The sequence below is a fragment of the Tachypleus tridentatus genome, chromosome 2 (genome assembly GCF_004210375.1).
Source record: "Tachypleus tridentatus isolate NWPU-2018 chromosome 2, ASM421037v1, whole genome shotgun sequence".
Lineage (NCBI taxonomy): Eukaryota > Metazoa > Arthropoda > Merostomata > Xiphosura > Limulidae > Tachypleus > Tachypleus tridentatus.
In genome coordinates, this window is record NC_134826.1 from 80,106,497 (window position 1) to 80,129,406 (window position 22,910).

Here is a 22,910-nt window from a genome sequence, read left to right on the forward strand (position 1 = left end):
GTAGATATCCCACACTCTCAAACCGCATCACTTTCCAGCAGGCCTGCACAAATGCTCGGTGGGTATAATACGTCAAAGCCAGAAGGAATGTTGGATTAAGTTCACAACTGGCATATCTTCTGCCGCCAGTTCCAAAGTCATATGGGACAGAATTTGAAAGGTCAATGGGCAATATAATTCTGTCCCCCTCTCGATCTTGCTCTCTGGTCAGGAAGTAGCTGATCCCCTGAGCATCGCTGATTCTCTGGATGAAAGCTTTTGCTGGGTATCTAGCATTTCTGCTTCTTTCCCACAACCGTTTTAGCCATCAAGACTCGGGCAGAGCGAACACCTCTTTCCTTTTGAGCTGATTGTCTCTATTACAATAATCTTCCCTTTACATTGGTGGAACTCAAACTGAGATATGTGAAAACAAGCTTTTCTAAATAGAACCCTTTATTAGATTTTGGCCATCTTGTTTCCGTAAGGATCAGAAAGAGTAAGTTGATCTAACTAGACTACACATTGATCACAGTTTTTTAACTCATCACTTTCTTTTATCTGGGACTGATTCACCAATGTTTTGTCTGCGAAACACTCAGGTTACAATAAGCCACATTTTACTGTCTTGCCACTGTTATGACTCTTAATGAAGGTACCATCTTAAACATAGTCTGTTCAAAGGTTTATCCATAAACAGTTTATACAGTGGTGATGGTGACACTGTCCATCATAGTGTTTTTAGTTTTTTAAAGGCTATTAATGTTTTTAATGCTATTTTTTTAAATTTATATATTAGACCTTTTTTTAATGTGATTCCCTTTTAAGAATCAACGTACACCTAGTTTGATTTGAAATTAGGAAATGGCTGTAATGTCAAGTAACTTGAAACCAGGACTGGAAAGGCCAACTTTAGGTGACTAATGCTGTTTTTTTAACTTACCCGTTAGTCATCCTGGCGATATACGATTATTACAGTTATGCTACAGAAAGTCCTATACAACTTGTATTACTGTAGTTCTTCTCTTACTGCTGTATACTAGATGCCAAAATTGTATTTAATGCTATTTATGTTTTTAATTCAAAAATTAAACTTTGTTTTATTTTACTTTAATTTTAATTTTTTACCAGATGTTTGGCGCAGATAGCCAAGTTGCTTTGTGCCATAAAACACTAAACCAACCAATCAACCAAGTTGGTACTAATACCTATACTTAGTGCAGATGATGAGTTATAAACTACTAAATCAGTACTACTAATAACATCTAATTTATTGTTCTGTCTGGATATTTTTTTTTCAAATTGTTAACTGTGTGATTTATAATCCCATTTTATGTAAGTGTAGGACTTAAATTGTTTTTTCTTTGCTACATTTATGACTTGTTCATAGGGCTGAGGTATGCTTCATCTTCTCTCATTATGGAGGTTCTCATCATAGTTTCCTATGTTCTTGATGCTAGAAACCAAATTTTATCCCCATAATCTAAAATTTGGGATTTGTTTCCCCAGTACCCAAATCATTGATAGTTTTTCACTGCTTAAAGTTGAGTATTTTAGTTCAGACTTATACTAACAGGACTTACCTTGGCTGTAAGGGTTTTGTTGGATAGTAAGACATCATCATTTTGGGTCTTTGCAGTTTACATTTACATGGATGAGTGTGTGCTGTTTGCTTCTTCTTGTTCATGGTTCAGAGACCACACTTCTCTGCTCTTACAAGAAACAACATAAAAGATGTTCCTATGGAAAGGCAAGCCCTTTTTTAACTCCATTCAATACCCAGTTTTTGTGGAGGTTTTCTTCATTCCTACCTCAGTTGAACCTAGGCTTATCTTCATATTTGGGATATGGAGTAAGCATTTTACAAGGCCCTCATCTCAATGTTTCACAGCTATTTAGGATTTATATCTTCCTTGAAAGATCTCATTCATGGGTTGGGCTCTTGTGGGTTCCCTTCGGTGGACACTCTTAGACAGTGGAACTTCTACTTGGATCAATTAGACAACTGTTTTGCCTTTCATTCCCAGATTGGAGCCAACTTGATTTGATGTCTAGATTGATACCAGACTATACTGGAGGTGCTGCTTCCTTTCCCTCCTTCAGATTTACATCATTGCAGACTTGAGTATAGAGGATTGGATGTTTACCTCAATTTGTTGGAGTTTCCAATCTCTGGCTGTCAGTCTTTTCTTCATATCACCATTATAGAGTTTGTGTTACTCTCCTATTTGATTCCTGTTTAGGGTTCTGTCCCTAATACAAACCATTTGTGTCTGGACCTACTAGTAGCTCCATATTGACTGACACAACCATGGTTCCCACTTTTTGATCTTTTATGTAAACAGTCTCCTCTACCTTTATCTCTGTCTTGATCTCTCACATATTTATGCTATTAATATTACCACCCTCTTCAATTATTCATCTTATGTTATCCTATAGCCTAACCAGTCCTTCCTACCTATGATGTATGCTATCCATGAAGGGGGCTTGGCAACCACACCTATTTTTTTGCCTTCCTCTCCTATCTCTACTCCCATTCTAATTCTGTTTGACATTCTTGTGCAGTTGGCTCCTTAAACTTTTATGTGGCTTGTTTAGCTTCCTTTTAGAGTTCGCTTTCCTGATGTTTTATTCTCTTGAACAATTCCATTTTTTGTGCATGATTCCTTGTCACACTGAGTGGTCGGGTTCATTAACTTGTTAGGCTGGCACATTCTGACTTATTCATGGAATATTGTTGTCTCCACAGTGTTCATTATAATCAAATTTGTCATCTTACCATGTTTTAAGGTGCTTACTTTTGTCAAAAGTTGGAGAATATTGTACAAGTTGGAATGTGGACTTTTCCCAATATTTTCCTCACTCATCTGCACAATCTGGTTGTATTTTCTCTATTCCATGGTAATTTTACACATTTATTTGCCTTTTCTTGGGTTATGTCTTATCACCTTCCATTCTATTTTCAGAGACCCTCTTTTTGGTTGTGTATTTCCAGTAATGGGATCCCACTCTGTGGTAGGTGGTACCTCATCAGGTATGTTTTGCTTCAAACAAATTGATCGCACAGTAATGTACACTATAGAGATAAGGTGTTATGCAAGACTACTGGTGATATATCCAGTGGTATGTAGATATATTTCTAGATATTGGTAAGTTTCACTCAGTGGTGTATCATTGTTCATGGACTTCACAAGTAAACCAGAAGAAGATTTCTGCCCATCTCTGCTGACACTTTTATTGAATAAATTGGGGTCCTTGTCTTCAAAATAGAGGCATCACTGACTTCATTGCACTCTCTGTTGTGACATTCCTCCACACACACACACACACACACACACACACACACACACACACACACACACACACACACACACACACACTCTACTGTGTTTACTTCTCCCCAGTTCATTTTCTTCCAGTGGAGCAAAGTAGTCCTCATTTCCCAGTTAATGGGGTGGTGGATCATGGAGATTTATTTTGTAGTGCATTGTTGAATTTTAATATACTGTACATGTACTTGATTTTTGACAAAGTGAGAAGAGGGCAAAGCTGGTTTCCCTCTTCATTTCTTGTGGATGGTTTTTCCCAGGGAGACCACTGTTAGCTAGAGAAGGATTAGCCTATGAGGGATGCTCTTTGTAATACTGGTTTGAGGATGAAACTTCCATGTTCCTATGGTAATGTACAGTACAACCCTTTTTCTCATTTATTGCAATCGAGGAGGCTCTTTTTCTACTTCTACGGTTGAGTTTGTGGTGCTTTGCCAGCCTTGTAATACTGGCAATGAGATATATGTCCACTGTTTCTGCTGTTGAGCAAATGTTCCTTGTACTTCTTCCATTTCCATATGTAGGGTATCTCTTTCCTGAGCTTATGGCTGGTCGAGTTATGATTTCTACGTGTAATACTGGTTACAGATATTTTTCTGTTCTTACAGATGAGTTGAAGTGTCACCACGACCCTCTAATGCTAAGTTCAGTTTGTTGTACTTCTTTTTTTCCACTGTTGTTTCGATAATTTGTCCAAATATGTTTTGCTACTAATTTCCTTTTCTTAATTCCAGTTGCTTGATGTATGATACTGTTTATTTACAGTTGGGGGTTGATGAATGTACGTAATACAGACCATGTGCAACATACCCCAGCTACTGTGTTTGTCGTATTTGGTTTTATCCTCAACTTTTTAGTGCTAAGGCAAGTTATGGAACCTCGTCTATTCAGTTGGAGTTTGTATCTATATAGTTCATTCAGTTTATAACTTGTTATGGATTGCAGTTCTCCAAACAAATTGCACTTGTGTGTGTATGTATGTGTGATTGTGTGTATGTGTATCCTTTTTTGTTCTGTCCATATCAAATTCATTTCCTGCTTTAATGCCAAATAGCATACTTATTACAGATGTAGTGGTTTTCTGCATGGCAGCTGTAAGTATTCAGATGTACAATGCTAAAATGAGGGATTTGATTCTCTTCTGTGGACTCAGTAGATAGCCTGATGTGAGTTTGCTATTAGAAAGCACACAAAATACATACTCAGATGTAGTAAAGTGACTGATGTGTGCTTCAGTTTTCATTTCAGGGTACACTCATTCACTGTGAGCAATCACTTTCCACTTGGTTTCTGTGCTGAGTGCATACACTAGCACCTCTATGTGGCATTCCAGCTTTGTGTGAGAGGAGATAAGACTGTATTAGAAGGTAACATTTTCTTACACTGAAAATATATATTCAATAAGTACTTACCTTCCTTCCCACTCTGACAAGAAACTTGCTTCAAGTAAAAATAGTCTTAAGACTGTTGGTATGGATATTAAAACTTTAATTAAAATAAAGTACAGAGCAATGTTTCACCATTCTTAGGTCATATTCAGGTTAACAAAGTTGCTAACTCTCTTTGCCACCCTGAAGATGACATAAGAATGTTGAAACATTACTCTGTACTTTATTTTAAAGTTTTAATACCCATACCAGCTGTCTTGAGAATACATTCTTCCTTCCCACTGCTGGGGTATGTGTGTTTTTTTAAGCCTGCCATTTCTCAAAAGTGAGGTTTGAGTAGGAATAGCAGTTGGAGTTATCTGTGCCAATATAGGTGGTGCAGTACTACTGATGGAGAGTAATCATGTACATGTTTAATAATGACATGAAATTGGTGGGTCCACTAAGTATGAACATTTTATCATCAGTGTTTAGAGGACAGAAAGAAGATTGAAATATCTGAGAGAGAAAAGTACCTATCAGAAATACATTATTAGTGTACAAATGTCAAATTTCAAAAATCTATTCTGTAGAGGGCACTGTACAAATGCAGGTTATACCATATATTTGCTTATATAAGAATGAAATTTCCTGTGTTTCTTCTAGTTTCCTGAAAATGTTGGAATTTTTCCACATGTAGAGTTTTTAATTATATATTTTGCTTTTAAGTTTACACAAGAAATTGTTTTGCACTTTTATACATTGAAGTTATTTTTTTTATAAAAACTGTGCACAAGAACAGTCATAGAGTATACTGTCTTTAGTCTCCTTTGCTTGAAAACAAATACAATGTAATTTTCATTATTGAAATAACGTGAATGACAAATTTCATTGTAAACAGCCCGCTAGATAATCATATTGCATGAGGATTAGATTGACTGTATATATTATATTTACCAATATATTAAGGAAAATTGCTGTTGACATGTTTCAACAGACATCTACTAGTTTGTTTAATAATTTTAAACTGCATATCATTTATGTACACATACTTTATGTAGAACACCATGTGACACAGCTTAATTTCCCTATTTCACTGAAGTAGTTCCTAACAGCAGAGAAGATTTCATTATGTTTTTTGCCAATGAACGGTCATAGTGAATGTTACCTTTAAAAATGATTTGTTATATTACACTGCTTACACCAAGTTATTGGTATGTGGTGTAATGCAATGCACTATTAAAAACCTATAAATTTCATGTGAAAGAAAGTCACAATTTTAGTTAATTTTCATGAGAACTACTGTTGTTTCTTTAACATTGATGTTCTTCTTGTACAGGTAGCAGTGAGAGAAAAAGAAAAGGAATTAAGCTGCTTAAGGAGTAGACTTGTTCAGCAAGAAACTCAGTGTATAGAGTTAGAAGATAAGCTGCACAATGTTCAGAAGGAATTAGCTGACAAAGGTACATTTTTACTACTGTACTGTATCATTAAATTTATTCAAAACGTAACATTTTGTTTCACTTCTTGGTTAATTATTTACATACTCAATTGAAGAGATGCTCTGAGACAAGTTATAGTACAGACTTTAGATCTAATCATACACAGGATGGTTGGAATTTTTGTTTACAGCAGCATCAATTATCATGGTCACAGCTAGCTTGCTTTATGAATGAAATAAAGTTAAATATACAGGGATAGAAAAGAATGTTTACCATAATGGATTTTTTCAGTGCTTTGATCTTCTTACATCTTTCATAATGTGTACTTTTGATATCACACTTTAATATCATAGATAGGGTTCCTGTTGTATGGAGAATTTAGATTAAACAAGCATACAAATATGGCATCAGAAAAGTAAAACCATTAATAAATTAAGACAGGTTGTTTACTATTTTCTTAATTTAGACTATCAACTTTATTTACTTGTATATAAAAAAAAAAAAAAAATGTATGAGTGTCACAGCATCAAATCAGTCATTTCCAAATGTAGGTGTTGAATGGACTGGATTTCCATGGGTTCAATCCATTGGTTTAACCATAATTTAGAGAAGAAATATTAATTAGAATTTCAACTTTACTGTATGTACCTACATGAAATGCTGTAACCTTTTAGTAATATGTCTGATGTACAGAAAAAAATCAAGTGAGCTACAGAGATATTTTTACTTGATATATCTGAATTAATTACATCAGTCTAATTCATACTCTAACAACTTGACAAAGTGACATTCATGTGAAGAATACAAATTTTTCTTCATTATACAGTTTGAACATTGCATTTGCATAATGTCTAAAACCTCCAGAGTGCATATTCAGTTTTTTCATTATTGCTATATAGTGTATTTGGTATTTACTTTTTCTATAACGAACTGCTGCAAAGTGTAGGATAAAATGAACAGTTGAAAATTGATGTCAAAGACATAATATCATGTTTAGTGGCATTCTGTAAAACTTTATATGCAAAAACGGCTCGTTTGGGTTGAGAAAATATTTTACATAGAAGAGCGAATAACTCTGTAAAACTGTAAAACTCTGTAAAACTTTGTTGCTTACTCAGTGCATGCTAGTTTCAAATTGTTTACAAAATATTAAGGCTGTACATAATTAGGACGTTCAGTTAAGTTGTTTGCAAAATAGGACTACTGAATTTTGAGGAACATTTTGGGAAATAATATAAAACAATTGGAATAACTACCTGAATTACGGTGGGCAATTACTCTATAGCCAGGATCACCTTCCACATATTCTTGCATGTTTAATATCTGGAATTAATTTTGCAAGAAAAGGTAAAAAAGAGACAGTTTAGACTAACATGATTTAGAAAAGTAACATCAAGGACAAGACTTGAAAATGTTATGCACAGTCATGATGTTGTGCCTTTAGATAGGCTGAAATATGAGCTACTGAGTGTGTTTAGTGTGTGTGTTTCCTGCAACTTAATAAATTCCTGATTTATGTGGGCTTGTCAAAGGTATTTTATAAGGCCAGTACAAATCCAAGAGGTAAAATGTGCAGGAAAGAAGTTAGTTTTCTTCTAATTACTTGAGTTTCCACTGATAGTAATGCTAAAAAAAAATCAAAAAAAATCAGTAGTCGGTTCAATCAGAAGGGTTTATCACAACTTTACAAAAACAATATTTGAGAGTATATCATTAATATAGTGACCTTGTACCTTCTCTATCATTTGAACTTGTCTGTGATGATACAGCTTTGAACATAAATATGATAATTATAAATGAAAACGTGAAATTATAAATGAAAACGTGAAGCACATGTAACTAACCAAGTCTACTGATTATTTATATTTCATTATTGTTGGTATATGGATATTTAGAAATTTGTAAGACTAGGTTTTGTCAGAAATAGAATCTAATTAAGAATCATAAGTTTATTTGGTATGCCTGTGCTTCCAAATTGTATCAAGATTGAAGGTCACCATGGCTTACAATGTTCAATTCCTCTTAATTTGTAAGCTAGTTTGATACCTTTTTCATATCCGAGTTGATCATATTGCTTCAATCAACATTTACTTTTATTCAAAATGGAAATTAATATTTCCTGTAGAAAAATTAAAATAACAGAGAAAATTATGGTTGCTGTTATGAAGACAATTTATGTTGAAGATGAAACATTCATCGTAATACAAATACTGTGTAAAAGCTGATTACTGAAAGGTTTTAGATGAAGTTCAGCAATTCTAGATTTACTGGTCCTCATATTGGGATATTCTATAGAAAACAAAGCAAGTATCTTCATGACTGAAAAGTAAGGTCCCTTGTTTGACGTGTAATTTTTATGCCAGATTTTTTCAGATAGTTACAAGAACCTTCTGACCAATCTTCTGATGACGAACATCATCTGTCTCATGATAATGCCAAACCAAATCTATTGAATTCTAGTTGACTGTTTAACTAACTGCAGTGTGTAGTTTGACAGAGTTTTAGTTTCTTACATGTGTGGTCAACAGTTTTTGCAAGACACCCATTTTATTTTATTTTTGGAGTTTGAGAAAGTACCAAGTTCATAGCTTGTTTTGCTTAATGCACCGGCATTTCCAAGTGAGGGCAACATTTAGGCAATTGTTTGTTGTGTTCTATCATTTTCTCTCTCTCTCTCTTTAGTTGAGTAATTTGGTAAGTTTATCAAGGTATTTGATTTTGTTTTGAATTTAGTTTTGGTTATTTTTTTTCTAATTTTCTTTAAGAATTTTTTATTGTAATATTTTTGTTTCTGTGAAGCAGTTGGCTTATTTGGACGTTTTTTGTATCTGAAAGTGAAGAAACTATAATTATAAGTAACAATTTTTCAAAAAAGAAAAATTGCTAATTCAATGAAATGTATGATCAACTTATACACTAAATGTTGACTGTGTATGGCATGTATCATCAGTCAGTGGAATCCTACATATGCTATTGTAACGTGAAACTAGTTCCACAAATTTTAATATTTATTTTAATATCATATTAGAACAGTTATAAGAAGCATTCAGATTAATATGGGTAAATGCAGAATAGTGAAATACACTTTGGTTAATATCAGTGGTGCTGTCTTGTAATGATAAATCACATTAGTTATGTTGTTCAGATTAGGTGTAATAATATTTTTATTTATTTTTTAAGTGAATAAAGTGCTCACAGCCCACTGTGTAGCTTTGTACAAAAGAAACAGTAACAACATGAGGTATTGTTAGAATATCTGTATTCCTACTTTATATGTTAAGACTGAAGTTAAAAAAAACCCTTGCTGTGTCTGACATTAGTTTTGTTCTAATCAACATTAATACAACTTCCAAGGCAATTGGTATTGTTTCTATCTTAGTTACAACTTGTAATATGAAAGTAACAAGTTTCAACTTTGAGCTAGTTAAGAATTTAGTCCTTGATTGAAATGAAAAGATTACTTTCTGTGACAGATGTTACATTGATTTTAACAGCAGAGCTAATTTCTGACCATGGTCTTTGAACTAACAATGAAACTTTGTTTTTAGAGGAATATAGCATGTTAAGAGTGACTTTGAAACATAGTGAACATGAAAAATCAAATCATTTGATACAGTAAGTATAGATTAGTTTGTAAAAAGTCAGTAGAAGACACAAAAAGGTTGCCAATTTATTTTAAAAAAATGGTGTGAACAATACTTAAATAAACTGTTAAACCATATATTTCCAATTACAAAACTTTCTTGTGGAATAGTTATGTCTGTAAGTATTTAGAATTGCACTTCATCTCTGACAGCTCCAGTGCAAGTTTCGTATTACTACAGGTATTTTACTGCAGTTGTGAAGCAGGATATGTTGGCAAGAATGAAAATATTGAGTGTGATTGTCAAAGATTGCTATTCCATACAGCATTTAACAGACCATTGACTGTTTGTTTCTTTAAGATAGTGTGTAACATTAACAAGGTTAGAGCTTTTTTCTTTCTTTCAAGAAACTTCCCAAGAAATAAGGCATCAAAAATTCATAGAATGAAGATGCAAAATTGTCACAGAACATTAATTGTGATTTTTGATATAAAAAATTCAAAATTCATGTAATAGGTCTTTGTATGAAACTGTTATCTGATTGGATGTTTTGTTTAAGGTTCTGTGCATTTTTTTTTTAACAACCAACCCAGCTTTCCAGACAACCTCTGATACAGGTTAAATTTCTTTTAAGGACAACCTAGGAATATCCTAAAACTTGAGCCCTATTTTAACTACTGTACGTAGTCTATAATGATTTCAAGTTTTTTAATTAACATGTGAAACACATTTTTCTGACAAAAGTGTAAAGTAAAATAACAAGTGTCTGGGTAATAAAATGAAACAATATTGATAAAAATTTAATGTAAAGTTGTACGAGCAAACTACAGACTGATTAATATTGTTTGTGATGATAACAGTTGTTGCTCTTTCTACATTTTTGTTCTAGAACAATGGTTGCCATCTTGTAAAAACGTGCCACCAACTTTTATAGTCCAAGGGGGCAGTCTTTGGTAATTACCAATCTGTTTTATTAACCAGCATTCAACATTTACATATTGTTGACTCACTCTCAAGCTGTTTCTTTAGACTTCCTATTTTACTGATATAAACCACTCTTAGTGTTTTTTATTTTAAATGTAACCAAAACACAAGTTCTGGAAGCATGCCACTGGCTGAAAGTTGACTCGAGGCATGCAGCATAGAAAGGTCAGGAACCACTGTTTGAGAGTGTTTTAACCTAATTGTTAATGTATTAAATTGTTTAGAATTTTTTTCATATGTATGTACTCAGTTCATCAACATTTTTAATAAATCTTTTCTATCATTAAATTGGTTTGTAAGAGGATTCCCTTTACTTAGTTCTGTGTCTTTTAAGGCAAAAAAGACAAAAATTAAGTTTGATTATGTCTAAATGTCAATGTGGTATGGATTATCATTGGTTTCATGTTATAGTTTTTGCCTTTTGAAATTGTGTTTATTAAATTCTTTCCCTTATTACATTAAAGTTTAGAACTACATGTTGAACTAACTTTAAGTTATTTTTAGTCAAAAATAAAATTTTAATAGGATTTAATTTAGCAATAACATTTATTGGATATTTCTTATTGCTAATGGAATAAATTAAAATTGCAGAAGTGAAGATGAAAAATCAAAATGTTACATATGGGATTTTTATATTACACAACTTTTTATGTAACAAATAGTAGAACATAATGAATCAACTGGTTTCCTCGTAATGTAAGTTTTTTAAGTAACATATTGTATAACAGGTTTCTTTATATTATGGAAAATGTTTATCACTCACTGTCATTCAATTATTTTCATAACTGTACTGAAATGAGTAAAAACGAGTATTGTCTGTATGATTTATGGGTAAGGCAACATTGTTTTGAGTTTGCTGTGAAATCATCTTCACTGAGTTTTTTTTTACTGACACTATGAGTAGAAAAATGCAGGTAGAATTGGAAATGATTATAATTTTTCTTGTCATAAGACATTAGGCATATTGTAGTTTTAAACACAACATTTTGAACCTGGTCCCATAGGGATTTTCAAGAATTTGGATACTGCATAATAATAATAACATTCCAATCACACACTGTTTGTCATATTCATTTGATGAAGAGTTTTACCCTAGAGTTCTTCAAACTGGCTGGGATACAACAAATAAAACAGTGGTTGGAACATTATTTATGTAAGACATTTGATACAACAATTTTTATGGTGTGTAAACTGTTTACAGTTTACAGTCTGGCTATTGTAACTTTCTGGACTGTAAAAGATGCATGCATCATAAGAATTGGAAATGTCTTCTTTTTTAATTTTCCATGAAGGGTGTTTTTATCATTTTGTACCTGTAAGCTTTCAGTTTACAAGTTTTTAATTATTGGAAGCATTTTACACAGAATGACCAACTTCAGGGGAGGGTTTGTTCAGAATTGGGATAGTTTCATTTGCATTTCTCAGCTTTTCTTTGACAATTTTAAAATCCTTCATGGGAAATATTTTTCATCTAGAGTTAAGGAAGTAGCAGACATCAAGCAGCAGACTGAGGTCCTTATCTTATACTGATTGAAGGTATGGCAACATTTTGGCTAGCATAACTGTCCAGAGGTAATTTGATTCTGTGCTTGAGAAATCATTATTAATTGTACCTAGAATAGAGGTGATACTGTTAACTTTCTTGTGACTGCTAAAATGAACTCTCGTGAGAGATGTTAATGCTTGTTTGAGAATTAGCTGTTTCATGTCCAAGCATTTAGTTACAACTCTTACAATTTGTAAAAGTGAATCCCACCTGAATGGTTCATCATAAACTAAAATATGTTCAAACAGATTAAGAACTTTGTGATATTCAATTAACCCTTTCAATGCTGTTAAAATTTGTTTCCCATTGTCATTCAAAATTACAAAGCATGACATACAGGAGTAAAATGAATTGGAAAGTACTTTTTACTGACATTCCATCAAATGTTTATTTGGGTTGAGGAATAATTCGTGAGCGTTTTTTCAAGTTAAAAAATATATTCATAAATGAAACGCTTTCACAAAATATTTCATGTCATTTGGTCGATAATTTTTTGCTCTAATGGATGGTGTGTTTGATTTTCATATGTCTTTAATTTTTGCTTTCATTTTCAGCTCATTAAATGGAATGTCAAGTGGACAAAATCGAGCATTTTCGACACCATCTGCTTTTCGCATTTAATTTCTTGCAATTTCGTTTAAAACAATGCATACTATATACCTAGGTATTACATGAAATAAAGTATCATAATAAATGTTTTGGGTGTAATGTGTTCATGCATTGAAGTATTGTATAGTCTTGCATGTAATGCTTGAATGAAATTATTTAAAAACGCTCACGAATTATTCCTCAACCTAATATAAGATTTCCCTCAGTGTTTTCCAGTCAGCCCTTCAGTAACCAACAAGATACCTACATAGAGTGTATGAGAACTGCATGCTGACTGTGCAAGCATTAGTAGAGTAGTAACCTAATTATGTGAATATGCTTGATGTACTTGACTCTTATAGTGGAGAAGATGTGAAAGTGAGTCAAGTGGTGTTCAAATGTGTGATGATGAAGAGGCAATACAAGAGGATACTTGCTCTCTGTTTAGTGGTGATGTCAAGGTGATGAACCTGGACTTGAAGCTGTTTAAACTTTCCTCTAATGATGGGAAAAGTTGTACCAGTAACAGCTTGAGAGGATGAGAGTACTGAGAAATATATTTTCCAACAAGAATGTGTGGGTTAAAGAATACTTCTGTGACTCTGATTTGCAGGATCTTTCAAAGGCAGAAACTGCTCTTCTTGCATTAGATATTTCTTAAGACATGTCAGGCATTTTTATTATTGCTTTTTCTATTTTAAGCTCTAGGTTGTGTCCAAAATATGGGAGCCATTGAGAATTGGAGCATGATGATAACAATATGATACTTACTTTTGCTCGTAAGATTAGCTATTCTTGTCCAGTGCTGTCTTCTCTATGAAAACTTCCTTTATGCGTGCCACAAGGTTTCTACTCCCTCTCTGTTAGAATTACTGTATTCTAACATGTCTCTCATGTAAATCATCTCTTAATCAATAGTACCATGATGTGCTCACTTGATGCATGCAATTCCCTTCACCAAATTTTCACTTTTTACTTGGCACCCTTTGAGTTTAGGCATACTTTTGTGTGTGCTTAATGCTTCCATTGTGACAATGGAAAAAAAGTAAATTTTAACAGAGTGATTCCAATTTGCCCCCTCCTAAGTTTGCTGTTCCTTCCCACATGCAGTCTGAAAAATTACCTATATCTGCTTCTGTTTTTATGGCTTTTATATCAGGTTTATTATGTTTTATCCCTTTCCCCTATCTCTTATTCCTCTCTTCCTTCCTTATAACATGAACAAGCTTCCCATCCATTTGTTTTTTTTTCCTTCCTCCCTGGATAGTTGGGTACATGTAGATCAATTTGTTTTGCAATTAAGTGGGAGGATTAGCATGCCTTAACCCCTAAGGGACCTCTTATTAGTTCATCTAAAGGATTTACATCTTGCATGTTTTATGAGATGTTAGGTGTTTGATACAGTCTCAAAAACTTTTGAGCTCAAGTGACATTGGTTTGTCAGCAGTCAACCCTTATGTATCTCGTGTTTCTCTGTCAGAGCCTCGTACATCACCTATTCCTATTTTCCATCTTTCAACCTTTACGTGCTCCTTCTGATTGGGGTAGTTCTAATCAATTTCCTTGATGACACCATCTCCATCACCAACAGTACCAGTGACTATCCCATGAATTTGCTTGGCTATTAGTTTCTTCCTTGCTGGTATTTCTTTATTGACATCAATAGGTAACGCAAGTTCTGTCAGACAGATTTGTTATTAAGTTTCTTCCCTCATATATCATTTCTTCTTGCTCCATTTCCTTTCCTACTCCTTGAGGTTCCATGACCCATCAGCATTTATCAAGAGCAGCTTGGGAATTGCATTTACAGTAGGCAATCAAACCAGTTCATCATTTTCCAGGGGTTTATATACCTGCCATTTTATTGTCCCTAAGAAAAATGGCAATAGGTAGTTGATCATAGATTTATTGTACCTAAACTTCACTTCCCAAGTTCTTCATGGAACCTTTTCTCACCCTGAGATGGGTGTTTTGTGGATGATGAAGATGGATTTCTCCAATGCTTATTTCCACTTCCTGACAGCATATCGGTCTCACTTTTACCTTTGTTTTGGCATCTCTGAGTGGTTTACCAATATCAGGCACACTCCCCTTCAGACTTGTCTCAGGTTCTTATGTGTTATGTCTCTCAGTCTGAGTTTTTTAGATCATCTTCATGCTCTGGGAATGTTGTTTCCTTATTGCATGGAAGATTAGCTTCTTTTGGCTTATTTCGAACAAACATCAATCATTCATACTTACAAACTCTTTTCTGTTGCAGCTCTGTTAGACTGGTTGATAAAATTGGATCAGCCATTCCTTCATCCACTCAGTATCTTGTCCATTTGGAATTCTATTTTGGCACAAATATCAGTCCTGCTCTGTCTTTTCATTTATTTCTTTGTTCAGTGGAACTTTAGGTTTCCCATGCCCTCTTAGCTGAGTTGCTTACTGCTTGCAAGATTACACTACTTTTAGGATCTTATTTCCATCCTCATTTCCCTTCCTACTTCCTTGTAAGGTAATGGCACATGGTTCAATCACCAGAAAGCTTTGAGCCATTGTGAATGAAACTATTTTACATATCAACATTCTTAAACCTCCAGCAGTATGTTATGCATTGCATCACTTTCTTCTTCTCACCTGTTATTGTCTGGTAATGGTACATTTCAACCACCAAGAGAGCATAGAGGTTTAAAACATTTTATTTATTATACTGGGCCCATGCACATCACAATGCCAGGTGCTTACAGTACAGTTGCAGATTGTCTTTTGCACTTCACTGATGGTTTCAATGACAGTTATGGATAGAAAATTTAAGTTTTCATCTACCTGTCATTTTGGAGCTTTTGCAGTGGATATGATATTAATTGTGGGGGGGCATTGTTAGTACTTGGTACATTATGCTTGTGTGAATATTTGTTCACCATATCTATTTTTGTACCCTTCATTTACAGTCTAAAATTAATTGATCTTTCTTAAAACTGTCATATTTTTAGTTGAATATGAATCTACGTCCATTTCTCTTTACTATGATGTATAATATTATATATCTATCCATGCTTCTTTTTTATAGTAAAACATGTCAAGATTATTTTGCAAAAACATCTCCCAGTACACTTTGTAGCCATTTTTGCTATGTTCAAAGCCTGTATTTGATTCAGAGATGGAGTTAACAAACCATCTCTTTGTGCAGTGAATACACATCTAAAGTATCCATATTTTATTACTGTAATGTGAATATGTACATTCTCTGCACCACTCCGTGATTGATTGGCCTTATGATACGATTGTATTTCAAAATAACTATCAACTTAAGTATTAAAGGTTTGTAGTTTGTGTCAAGTAATTTTACTGGCCATTTTATATTTACTTTTTTTTCTCTTATTTATAATCTGGGTCATGATGCGCATGTAGTAAGAGTATGAAAGACATTTTGTATGAGTAAAGTTTAATTCTGTGACTAAGTTGCAAAAGGAAAACTTTGTACAATGAAGATGAAGAAACAGATATCTGTACTAGAACTTGACCTGAAGAAGCCAATCAGAGTGCTACTTACATGCATTATTAAGGAAGTGTTATTTATCAACAATGCTTAATATCAATGTGTAAATGCAATTTCAATTATTTTTTTTTAACTAGTGATAGGTCAGATTTTGGGTATCCAGTTCCTTTTTTTTTAATGGATTTGGACATTTCCTTATGGGATAGCAGGGGTGGCTATACTATGTTCCGCAGGTTTGAGCTATTATGTCATAATTTTAATTTAGGTAACTTTGTCATTGTTTTTCTAAAACTAAATTAGAATGTTACTCATCTAATTCTCAACTGAAACTTTTGTTTGGATTGTTTGCTGTTCCGATTAGGACCATCTATGACATATAATGGTAACACAATATGTGTAAATGACATATTTTATAATTACATAAGAACAATCTGTATGCAACTACCAGAGGTCTTATTCTTTATTACCAGAAAGAAGGCTACTGTTTTTGGAATATTGTAGAAATAAGTGGTGGGCTAAATAATGCAATAACTATTATGTATAATGTGCATTCATGTGCTTACCTAATATTGTGAGATAATTCATTCATGGAAATGCCATCTGATAACTTGATTTGTTCCAAAATTATTATCTAATTAGATGCGTCATCTGTTAGGATTTGATTTTTGTTGTATCCTTACCTTTTTACATAGTGTCTCACCTGAGGTAAAAATGAACTCAAAGCAAAATAAGTCATGGTGTATTTACTAATGTGAATGATAAAAGCCATTTGTTTACTGAGATATTTAAATAGTAACACTTCTTACATTGAAGAAGTATATTAAGCCTCATTCCAGTAAAATAGTGTAATGCAGTCAGGCGATATTTGTTAACCATATATAAGACAACTATGAAAGATATTTTTCAATTCTGTAACAGTGTGCTCATATAAACAATGTTTCAGACAGTTTGATGATGTAGTTTGTAGTCTTATGTTTTTTCAAATAATTTTCTAGAATTTTTTGTTATATGCCAGGAAACTCCTTGAAACATTTGTTTTGGAAGTGTGAAAACTCTGATTAAACACTGTTAGTAACATGCTAAATTTGTGCAATAAGTTGTAATGAAAAATGGACATTTCAAAATTTACAAAGTTAAATCTACATCTAAAATAAGCTAACTCTTATAAAATGCATTTATCCAGATAGAATAGTTTGATTACTGTGTGCTAATTACAATTTTAGTGATGGGGTGCAAGAGGCTAAGAAGAGTTGGGTGGTTGTCATTAATGTTATAAGTGTAATAAGTGTTGATATAAACAGCCTAAAGTAAAGATATAGTGTGGGATCACACAGTATAAAGACAAGTGTATAGAAGTTATCATGAAATTAAAAATATTGATTAAATGTTACATGTAAATCATTTCTAAACTAATATTTTCTGTTATCCCAATATTTTTAATAAAAAACAAACCTCTGTAATGAATGAAAACCTTTAAAAAATTAACAATTTTTTAAAAAATTTCTGTACATTTCATTTTATACTTTTAGTATATAAACGAACAACAATATTAAGTTACAAAAATTTGACAAATATTTATCCTTGTTTCTGAGGGTTACAAAATCTTGTTGAAACATCATACATTTATACATTTGTTTTAAATTTATTTATTACCCCCCTCCCTTAGTGTGGATTCCTGTAAGTGGTGAGGGGACCTCCTAGGGAAGGTTCTGTTCTTTCAGTTTACCTTCTCTGTGATATAAACATCCACCCATGTGTTTGCCCTGCATGGCAACCCATGAAAGGGATGAGAGGACCCTGGTGGTTGAGAGGTCCAACCCTAACACACCACTTTGGCCTTGAATTCCTGCAGACGGGTTGCCTTGGGGTTGCCCCCTTGGTCAATCAGCTGGTCCATTTGGGCTAGGGTTAACCAAGTACCAGTGTTGGAAGTTCTCAACAGATGTTGTGGACATTGTGTCTGATGCTGGAGTTTGGTTATAGTGCTCACAAAACTCTGGCAATGCTGCAGTGTCCTTGTTTGACATTGTAGTGCATTTCCTCATAAGGCTCCATGGTGGGTGGGGTCAGTGGGCACCGAAATTTCCTTTGTTATTGTGGATCCTCCAAGTAAAAACTTAAATAAAATAGTGAAAAAACAGTCTAGAGGTAAAGTAAACTACCACGTCTTGAAGATTTTGAACAGCAATCTTCAACATCTGTAACACCCCTTGTACCTTATTTTCTTATCCTACATTCTCTTTCAGACAAACCTTTAGGGCAGATATGTCTCTTTTTCATTCAGAAGGGACTAGAGGGACGTGCTGGCTCTACAAAGTCAGTAAAGAAGCTTTGATCTGGTGGTATATTGGTGGAAACATCCACATCTCAACACTGAACTCCTCTTGCATTCAAAGGAAATTTGGGATATACCTATTGAGGCTACACCTCATACTACTTTGAATTCATCATGAGGAGTTATTGTTGAGAGGGATTTGAGAACATCCCTGAGTCACATTCTCACTGTTTTCTCTACTCAAGGTGTTTCTGCAGAGAGGCATATCTCCACTAGCAAAGATGGAATTATGATGCCGAGCAGTAATTTTTATCCTGACATTTGCATCACCACACCCATCTACCACATTCAAGGCAGGTTATCTTAATTGCAGGGTACGGCCATACATTCCAAACTCTCTCCAATGTTTCCAATGTCAGAGGTTCTGCAACTTAAAGACATCATGTCGTGGTTTCATGAATTGTGCTAGTTGTGGTGGCAAGGATCATGATGCCTATGAGTGTGAAATGTACCCTCATTGCATCAGTTGCAATGGCTCTTACCTGTCCTACTTTCTTTCTTGCCCTAAATGTTTAGAAGAAAATGAGGTGCAGCATTTGAAAACAATTCATAACATTACTTTTCCTGAGGCGTGAAAGTTGCTTTCCACCACTTCATCGAGGACGTATGCTGCTGCACTTTGTTCCACTACTACAGTGGGAGTGCAGACAGATCTCTCTGTGTCTCCAAAAGAATTGTTCTCAAAACAAATGAAAAGTCTTTTGAACTCCATGGTTAAAAAAGTTGATGAATTAACTTCATCACCTATCTCTGTCCCTTACACACATTCCAACCAATCCCAAGATCCACATCCTTTGGCTCCAGGTACAGGCATTTTCTTGGATCCATCTTCCACTCTCACCCCAAGATGCAAAACAATCATTCATTTACGTCCTCAGTCTCTGGAATCCCTTTCCAACAGCAAAGACCTGCCCAATCGACCCAGGGCAGGATCCATGGAGATCGATAGACCTCCCTCGTGTAAATGCAGTAGAGAAAAAAGACATGGTCTTAAAGAGAATGGGTGGAGAACCAATCTGACTACACATAAATAAAAGTGGCCACCTTGATACAATGGAACTATCGAGGTTTACATTCTAATCTGGATGACATCAAAACACTGATTACAGAAATGACAGGCTGTGTGATGGATGAGTGCATGAAGGGGTGGCACTGTTGATTGATCAGCATGTGTTCACCCTGTTTTTGTCACTCAACACACCATTGGAGGCCTTGTGACCCACCTTTGCAGGCCATAGCCAGCTATTTCCTTGGGTCATACCATCACTGTTTGTTCTTTCTACCTGTCACCTGGAGAGACATATGATCAATCAGACCTTGATGCTCTCATTGAACAGTTGCTGTCTCCCTTTTTAATCCTGGTGACTTTAATGGACATCATCTCCTCTGGGGAAGTGCTGATATTGATAGGAGGGGTTGCAATGTAGAATGTATGCTTTCTGATCACAACCTTTCTCTTTTCAATATTGGTTCTTCTATTTATTTTCATGCACCAATGCAGTTCTTTATTGCTATTGATCTTTCAATTTGCTCCCCTTCACTATTCTCCCATTTTTTATGGAGGGTTGACAGTAATCCATGAGGCAGTGATCATTTTCATATAATTTTGAGAATGTCTGGCCATGATCGATGCCATCCGACCCGCATGCCCCAGTGGTAGCTGGATCATGCAAACTGGCCCTCTTTCACTGCTCTAGCAGAACTTGACCTTGCCATTGTTTGTAAACCATCAATAGATGACTGTGTGGCAACAGTAACTGACTGTATTATACAAGCAGCTGCTAGTTGTATTCCTAAAACCTTGACACGTTTTCCATGATATCCTCGTCTGTGGTGGAATCCTGCCTGCAACGAGGCACGGAAGGCTCTAAAATGGGCCTGGGATAATTTTTGTAGATATCCCACACACTTGAATCGCAACGCTTTCCAGCAGGCCTGCAGATGTGCTCAGTGGGTAAGATGTCAAAGCCAGAGGTAATCTTGGATTAACTTCACAACCAGCATATCTTCTGCCACCAGTTCCAAAGTCATATGGGACGAGATTTGAAAGGTCAGTGGGCAATATAATTCTGTCTCCCTCTTGATCTTGCTCTCTGATGGCCAGGTATCTAGCACTTCTGCTTCTTCCTCCACCTTCTTAGCCACCAAGACTTGGGCAGAGCAATCACCTTTTTTTGATCTGATTGTCTCTATGACTATAATCTTTCCTTAACAGTGGTGGAACTCAAAACTGGCCCTTCATCTGTCTTGGTATTACATCAGTTGGATGTGATGATGTACATTATGAAATGCTGCACCATCTATCTCTTGTTTCTCTTGCTATTCTTCTGATTGTTTTAAAGTGAATCTGGCAGGAGAATGTTTTTCTTAATGCCTGGCACCAGGTTATTGTCCTACCTTTCTCTAAGCCTGGGAAGGATCCCAAAATTCCTGCAAGTTACCATCCAGTTGCTTTGATGAGCTGTCTCTGTAAGACGTTAGAGAGGGTGGTTAATGCTCATCTTGTTTGGTTCTTCGATTCAACCTCCTCTATATCAGTGTGGGTTCCAAAGACAGCGCTCCACCGTGGACCACCTGATTCAACTTGATGTCAATCAGAGTAGCCTTTATCAAATGACAACATCTTGTTTCAATATTCTTTTACATTGAGAAGGCTTATGATATAACATGGAAGTATGGCATTTTGTGAGACCTCCACATATATTGGTTACGTGGCCATTTGTCCATTTTTATTATAAATTTTTAATGGACAGGCGATTCCAAGTTTGTGTGGGTTTGACACTTTTCTGTTCTTTTCTACAGAATCTTGGAGTCCCTCAGGGCTGTTTTTTGAGTGTCACACTTTTCAGAAAAGATTAATGCCATCACTGAACAACTCTCTTACTGTTGCAAACAGGGTTTATGTCAATTACTTTCACATCCCATGCCAGTTATCGAACATGAGGTATATTGAGCGGAAGCAACTTACTGCCCTCAATTGTCTACTGAAGTGGACCACAGCAAACAGCTTTAACTTCTCTCTCTCTAAGACCATTTGCATACACCTTTGCTTATCAGTGAAGTTGTGCTGCCTGTGGTTTCTGAGACAAAGTTCTTGGGGCTTATCTTTGACTGTAAGCTGACCTTTATACCACACATCAAGCAGCTACAGGTCAAATGTACAAGAGCACTGAACATCCTCTGTGTTCTCTCTTCCACCACTTGGGGAGTGGATCGATGTTCCATGCTAAAGATATTTTGTGCTCTTATTTGGTCAAAACTAGACTATGGGTTACTGGTTTATGGCTCTGTCAGGGCCTTGGCTTTAAAGATGCTGGACCCCATTCATCACCAAGAACTTTGGCTCTGCACTGGGGCTTTCTGCACTTCCCCAATTCAGAGCTTATACATATATATGTAGTCTCATGAACCTTTTTTGCACCTCTGTAACTATCTTTACCATATGCTTCAAAACTTTGTTTCTTACCAGAGCATCACACCTGGGGTTGTGCTTTCTTTCCTCAGTGGGCCATACGTTTTTGGAACAGGTGATCTACTATTGCTCCTTTTGGCCTTCAAATCCAGGTGTATGTCATTTTTCTTGCCCTAGATCGCATAGAAATAAAGCAGTACTTGAACTGCACTATTTAGACTGACTCGCTTAATTCTCTACTGCCTCTGGAATCCCTTCACATTGGTTCACACCCTGTTCTTGCCAATATTCAAAACTGAATGGCCTATTTCTCTTTAACATCTACTTCTATCCAGTTTTTCTGGATACTGAGCCACATTGATATTCAAGGGAACAAGCTCGTCGACACCTCAGCTAAATCCATCTGCTCTGGCAGTATCACAGCTGTGCCTGTTCCATACATGGACTATGGTCCTGTAGTCAAGGCTCGGCTCTGTGCCATCTGGCAGTCATCTTGGAGTGAGCAATGTGAGAACAAGCTTTTCCAAATAAAACCGTCTTGGTCTTAGTCTTCCTGGCGAGTTATGGTAATTACGGTTATTCTACAGAAAGTCCTTTATAACTTGTATTACTGTAGTTTTCCTCTTAATGTTGTAGACTAGATGTGAACTTTAGTTTTATTCTATTTATGTTTTTTAAACTTTGTTTTGTTTTACCTTAATATCGTTTTTTTTCAATTTTACTGAATTTACTTTAATTTTAAATTTTTACCAGGTGTTTGGTGCATATAGTCTCACTGCTTTGTGCCATAAAACACCAAATCAACAAACATTTATTACCAAGTCAATCTGTCTCAAACATTTTTCCCTTGAAAGTGAGTT

At 35.0% G+C, this 22,910-nt stretch overlaps 1 protein-coding gene across 1 annotated transcript in view; it reads left to right on the plus strand.

Annotated features, from left to right (window-relative positions):
* The window catches only part of LOC143244324 (uncharacterized), an 87,190-nt gene that overhangs the window by 27,147 nt on the left and 37,133 nt on the right, over positions 1 to 22,910 (plus strand). The window contains exon 6 of the mRNA XM_076488776.1: positions 6,015 to 6,138. Coding sequence (XP_076344891.1) covers positions 6,015 to 6,138 — 124 coding nt within the window. The remainder of the gene's footprint in view (positions 1 to 6,014; positions 6,139 to 22,910) is intronic.